Below are 6,866 nucleotides of genomic sequence, written 5' to 3'. Positions count from 1 at the left end.
TAATAAAAAAATTAATTAAATTATATGATTAAGATAGTTCAAAGTTTAAATAACACGTTTAAGTGATTTGATTTATTTTTGTAATTATAGCAAACAAAATATTATTAAGTAAGAATTCTTATTGCCTAATACTTATAATCAAATGGCCTGATGCACACTTTTTTATAACCTTTTTTGTATATAACTAATCAGTATAATTTGATCCGTATATTGATGATGATACATCAACTTTTTTTGTTCTATTATATAACGGACGTCTATTTACGTAAATGTTTATACAATCGTAAAATTATTAATTAAAATTGCAATGATAACCCATAAAGTAAAATATGTATAATAATTAAGGTATAGCGTGAACACCAGACACTAATCACTAATACAGTGATGTTAACCTTTTGATAATTATTGTAATAGCACAATCATAATAGCATTTAATTTATTATTTAATGCCTTATACATTATATATTTCTTGTAACATTAATAATTTAAACACGCTGTTTATACTGAAACAATTATAAAATTCATTATTGTAGTTTATATTTTAAGCAAACAATCTTCGAGTAAATTGTACATTTATGTATTTTTGTTATGTAAAATGTTACTTAAATAATTAATAATACCAAATCTGAAGAAAAATATCCTTCCAAACGAAATTATATAGTAGTCGCTTTTATAATCATAACAGAATGTGTCTCGCGTCAAGGGCGGATACAGAGGTCCTAAACGAGGGGGGCAATATATTATATAAATGAATAAAACAAATTAATAGAAATCGCTAGGCATAGGAATTGTCTTATTATTCAGTCGACATGAAAATTAGTTGTGTACAGAAATCAGTCATACTGGTGAATGTGATGAGTCTTATTGCTTTAGAAGACACCTACTTTTAATTTTGAATGAAAAACTTAGGGGTTAGGGGTAGTTAGGATTTCCAAAAATTCTATTTTTTTATTTGTACTTTCCTAAAGTATGATGTCTCGAAAATATTATCTGAAAATTTCAAGTTAATGAAAGGAATAGATGACTCGATGTAAGTAATTAAATAATTTATTTTCCTATACATAAATCGAGTATAAAACTTTTAAAATGAGTTTTTCTCGAAACTATTTGTTCAAATCGGTGACCACTGTAATTCAAAAACCACTTCACAGATTTGAATGAAATTTAAACAGCTTATTAAAAGCATAAAAAACTAGTGCCTGATCGAGGGTTTTTTTTTTTTATTAAAAATTATATTTTTTATAAACAATAAATTAGTGCTTTTTTCCTTGAAAATCCACGAGTAAATGGTCAGAGGTCACCATTTTGTTTAATTTCAAAAAAAGCTTCGTTCAGGGCTCAGGCACTAGATTAACTATTAAACTAATGATTTTTTTAGGTTTGGTTTAATTTAGATGATTCAGTAAAATTTTATGTTGGTCACCGCAAAACAAAACTTGTGAGATAGGGTCCAACATATATAGCGATAACTTGGTCTACAATACTTTTTTTTTTTAATTCTTGTCAAATAAAGTTAAACCATAATATAATAACTTTATATTATTTGTTTTATGAAATAAATTAAACTACTGTCAATACAAAAATAACGGCAAGCAGTGCGGAGCGGTAAAGCAATTGTAGTACGGCATATTAATTTAAAAATAGATCGAATTAGTGACTGGTGTTATCGCAAAATCGTAGAATATTTCAGGTAATATCATAATATATCTTTGTACTGTGTCAAACCCCAGTAATAACCGGTTGTAGATAAAATGTGGCGCCTCGGATGCCGTGATCACTATTTCAATAAAATAAAAATGGAAAATGTTAAATAATTAAATGTTCATGGTTAATACAATAACGACCCTCTCTCGATAACTTGCATGAACAAAATTTTAGTCACAATTAATTACAAATGGAATATTTGATACTTTTTTTGTGAACGGGAAGGGCAATTACCCCTATTGCCCCCCCCTTGTCACGCGTTATAAGATTAGTTTTAGACGTACAATATTTGTATGATGCTTCTGTAATAGAAATTCTTTCATCTATATCATTCATCAATCTACGGACTTTGAATAGATATTTATTCGCTTATCCGACTTATAGGCAAAGCAATAAATAGCTAACATGTTAAGCAACTAATTAGAGCTAATACGCCATAATAAATAAGTAGGATAAAAAATAAAAGTACGGATGTGAAATTTGAACAATTATGAATGATAATTAGAAAATAATCACGACTCATTATAACAGATTTTATGCATTCTCGACCAACCTGAATACAAGGTTAGCAACCCAACTCGGCCTATAACTTACTGTACAAGTATATTACCGCTATTAATAATTTATGACTTTGTTTTGAATATTATGCATATTACAGAAGAAACCGGTCGTATGATTTATGTTTATAAACACAACTTCGATATGTTTTTTAAACGCTTTACTGTATAATTTACACTATTGAAACTTTAATCTTGATAGTTTTTTTTTACTATATTGTTTTAAAATAAAACTACACGCTTCCGTGTTGTGAAGTCATTTACCAATGTTCAATATCGGGAGCTGTAGTTTTTAAATTACTTAATATTTAACTATAATACAAACCGTAATTAGGAGAACATTTCTTAGATATTACTCATATTCCTAATTACACAGCTCAGAATAATAAACGTACCCAGCTAATTTTTAAAGTATACTTAACTACTTAAATAATTCTAATACTTAGATTAGATTACATATCACAACATTTTGACCTCCTTGTTATTTTTTTATCATTGCTCGAGGTTTTCACTAACCTAGTTATAAAATATGTAACTGAAAAAAAAAAATACTACCCATATTTGGATATTACTTAAACAACTGTCAACCAATTCGAATTATTAAAAATAAATCAAGCAAGCTATTCTTAACGAAACCAAGTGTAAGAAAAATGCAGAAAACTCCGATATTTAAAGATCAAATTTTGTAGAATTTTGCTTAAAAATATACTGTTTTATTAAAAATATTAGTTAAAAAAATAAATTAAACTGACTGAATTCAATACTTGACAAGTACCTACATATTTATAATAGTAGAATGTAAATCGGTGCGTTTTACCATAAAACTCATACCATTTTTTTACTTTATTTGCAAGACATCCGTGCATGACCCTAATAGGTACAGGTCTTGTATTTAACATTGATATAAATCATTCCAAATGATTTTTAGCAAGCATTAAAACAAGTATAGTGTTTATAAACAGCTGTATAATTTATATTAATAAAAAAAAAAACAATAAAAAGCAAATTATAATAATTCTAAGATGCAGTTTATTTTGAAAATATTAAAAAAAAATGTTTCTTTCAATGTAAATAATAAAAAAAATTATTATCTTTTTTGCACACTGATTCATATTTAAAGAAATAATCAGACCAAGAATATAACTGTTTTAGCTTTTATAAATAATTAACATGGTTTTGGTGTTTTCAAAAAAAATAAATGAACATTTCATCAGTCTTGTTAAATTATAATAATTTAGTTACCAAAACTATACCTACTATAAATTGAACTAAAATAACATAAACAAAATTATCTACCACCAATCTTTAAATATATGTAAAATTCATGGCTTAATTAGTTGGAATAAATCCAAACTATTATTTAAAAATAAATAAATATAATAAATTATTGTTCATTTGAATAAAACAAAGAAAATTCATTTGATTATTAAATAGTTGTATAACTACGTAGTATTTAATTACTATTTACAAGTAATTTTTAATTTCAGTTTTAAATTTTCAGCCAGCTTGTCGATAAACTCAAAAGTATTAAGATAATCAGATCTTTGAACCCCGTTCATTCCTTTAATACATATAGCCAAATCCTTAGTCATGAAACCAGCTTCTATTGTTTCAACGCAAACTGATTCCAGTTTGTTGGCGAAATCTTCTAGTTGCTGGTTATTATCTAAATGTGCTCTATGCAACAACCCACGGGTCCAAGCAAATATTGATGCAATTGGATTTGTGGAAGTCTCTTTGCCTTGTTGATGCATACGATAATGTCTAGTAACAGTACCATGGGCTGCTTCAGATTCGACTGTCTTACCATCGGGGCAAATTAACACAGACGTCATAAGACCTAAGGATCCGTATCCCTGTGCGACTGAATCTGATTGGACATCACCATCATAGTTCTTGCATGCCCATACAAAGCCACCTTCAGATTTCATTGCATAAGCCACCATATCATCGATTAGTCGATGTTCATACCAAATTCCCTTAGCTTCATAAAGAGACTTATACTGGGTATCATATATTTCTTGGAAAATATCCTTAAAGCGTCCATCGTATTTCTTCAAAATAGTATTTTTCGTGCTTAAATACATAGGAAGGCCTCTAGATAAAGCAAACTTTAATGACGAATGTGCAAAATCAATAATAGAAGAATCGGTGTTAAACATTCCTAATGCTACTCCGGCACCTTTGAAATTGTTGATGACCTCTTCAATTTTTTCACTGCCTTTAAAAAAAAATATATATATATATATATATAATGTATGTTGTTAAAAAATAATACTTATTGAACTTATATTAATAAGGAAACTTACCATCACTGGAGGTCCACGTTAATGTAAGTTTGCCTGCTCCAGGAACAACAAAGTCCTTGGCCATGTATTGATCGGCGTGAGCGTGACGTCCGATAATAATCGGTTTCTCCCATCCGGTCACCAATCTCGGTATATTTTTGCAGACGATGGCTTCTCTGAAGACTGTTCCACCGAGTACGTTTCTAATGGTGCCATTTGGACTTTTCCACATTTTCTTCAGATTAAACTCTTCCACACGTTTTTCATCTGGAGTAATTGTGGCACATTTAATACCGACATTGTACTTCTTGACAGCTTCGGCACAATCCAGAGTGACTTGGTCGTCGGTTTTGTCTCGGTTTTCCATTCCCAAGTCGTATACGTGCAATTCAATGTCCAAAAATGGCAGGATCAGTTTGTCTTTGATCAAGTCCCAAATAATACGGGTCATTTCGTCGCCCAAAATGTCTACAACCGGTCCCGCGGGGATTTTGGCCATTTTCGACGTTTTACGAATATAAATGTAAAAATAGAATAAAATTAAAAATACTAAACCACAACGTCAATACTAAACGCTCGCGCTACGAGAAATGACTAATGTTATTCGTAAACCGATATATTTAAATAACTAATACGGACGGGCTGGGTAATTAAATCAAATACTGGAATTTGAATACAACACAACAATGTTTTATGAGTTCTGGCTATTGACTACGTGGACGACGCGACTCATTAATAATTATTCATACGAACCAACCCAACATAATATTGGTATATGCCATACGGTAACTTAGATCCCATGCCCCACCGGTCGCCCCCCCCCCCCGAACTACCCTTTATATCAACAACAGACAAGCTTATCAACACTTCTCCCACTCTAAAGACTGTGCCGATTCCTATATAGTGCATTAGGTGTGTTTCTATTCTGTATTCTATTTCCATATTAATTAATTTTGTGGCTTGGAGCAAGAAGAGCCAATGTCACTTTTTGCAACTTTCGGAAAATGAGCTTTGAAGTATTTATTTTCCATTAGGCTTTATGTTAATTTTTTTATCAAACTCTTCATGAGTAATTCATTTTTTGGCCTCAGAGTGTGATTTTTTCACAATATATAAAGAGTTATTAAATTTTTCTTAGCGGACTAATTCGTTTATGCACAAAATTGACATTGGCCCTTCTTGCTCCAAGCCACAAAATTATTATGTAGTGTTTGGAAAGAATGTCCAGGAAGGCATTCCATGGAAATGGAGAGTTCTAATTGAAAACAAGCGGACAATTAAAATATTGAAAAATAATGTCATAAAATCTTTGAACTGTACTTTGAATACTTTTTTAAATATTAATAGCCTAACTATTGACATCAGTACCATATTCAGCACTTTTTTTTATAGGATATGAATTATTAACCGTCAACATTTTAAGTAGAGGCATGTGTCTTTGGTTAGGTTAGGTTTCTAACCAGTTAGGTAAGACCTCCTAGCTATACTACTAGCTATGGCTTACGACATTGCAATTATATATAAATTCACTATACAGTAAACCATAGAAATATATTTGTAATTAAACTGTTATCCAATTTTTTGAAAAATGCGTGTGCAATATAAACACGCATTAATTATATTTTCTTTAAAATTAAGGGATAATTGTGAATACTTGGGGTTAATGAAAATACAAATTTTAAGAGCTTGTCATTATATAAAATATACAATTACTTCAGCAGTGTATTTCAAATGTACACTTCACAAGATTTAAGCTCAAAAATTTCCTATAATGCCTCTCACTTAGTCATTTTTATTTTATTCTAAAAATAATAATCACATTGTTAGTACTTAAAAGTTTAAGATAATAATACGATGATTATTATCTGTGACCTCGGTTACACTGAAATATGTGTATATAGAAGCGTTGAGTTATTATATATTTTTAATAAATTCTATATTACCACCACACACTTTAATTTTTTACTCAAATCTAAATTTGTTTTATTTTGAATGCATTTCATTTTTAAATAAATGAGAATGTTAATACAATTATTGTACAATTTTGAAAAATGACTGTGAATTATGAATGAGTTATGAAAATCATTAATTTTTAAAAATAATTTCCAAACACTGTAATTATGCCAATAATGCTATTTAGGAAGTAAATTATCAATGGTATGCAAATAAGGTTCATTTGCAGTCAGTTTTTTATAAGGAAAGTCGTTTATAAAATGAGACCATTTGGCCCGCTATAACCGCAGGGGCATCTAGCAACTTCTCTGAAAAATATGAATATTAAAAAAATAATTTTGACTTATGTTATGTACAACTATGC

The 6,866-nt window shown here is 29.4% G+C and overlaps 1 protein-coding gene across 1 annotated transcript; it reads right to left on the bottom strand.

Moving 5' to 3' along the window:
* Window positions 1-3,370: 3,370 nt before the first annotated feature.
* Window positions 3,371-5,317, bottom strand: LOC126833910 (isocitrate dehydrogenase [NADP] cytoplasmic). Its single transcript, XM_050565491.1, has 2 exons — window positions 4,571-5,317; window positions 3,371-4,482 (listed from the first exon to the last, which is right to left on the bottom strand). The coding sequence occupies exons 1-2, from the start codon at window positions 5,046-5,048 to the stop codon at window positions 3,722-3,724; spliced, it is 1,239 nt and encodes a 412-aa protein (XP_050421448.1). The 5' UTR covers window positions 5,049-5,317; the 3' UTR covers window positions 3,371-3,721.
* Between the last annotated feature and the right edge of the window lie 1,549 nt (window positions 5,318-6,866).

This window comes from Adelges cooleyi, unplaced genomic scaffold (genome assembly GCF_023614345.1).
Source record: "Adelges cooleyi isolate 19-005CV unplaced genomic scaffold, UGA_ACOO_1.1 ACOO_flye_CR_arks_rails_tigmint_CR_PRNA_2, whole genome shotgun sequence".
NCBI lineage: Eukaryota > Metazoa > Arthropoda > Insecta > Hemiptera > Adelgidae > Adelges > Adelges cooleyi.
This window is presented reverse-complemented; position numbering and strand designations above follow the sequence as displayed.

What these genes read in the sequence shown, in the direction of transcription:
- LOC126833910 (XM_050565491.1), bottom strand. Translation starts at nt 5,048, where the DNA reads ATGGCCAAAATCCCCGCGGGACCGGTTGTAGACATTTTGGGCGACGAA. An exon ending in AACGTGGACCTCCAGTGATG is followed by an intron (nt 4,483 to 4,570) that starts GTAAGTTTCCTT and finishes TTTTTTTTAAAG; the next exon opens with GCAGTGAAAAAATTGAAGAG.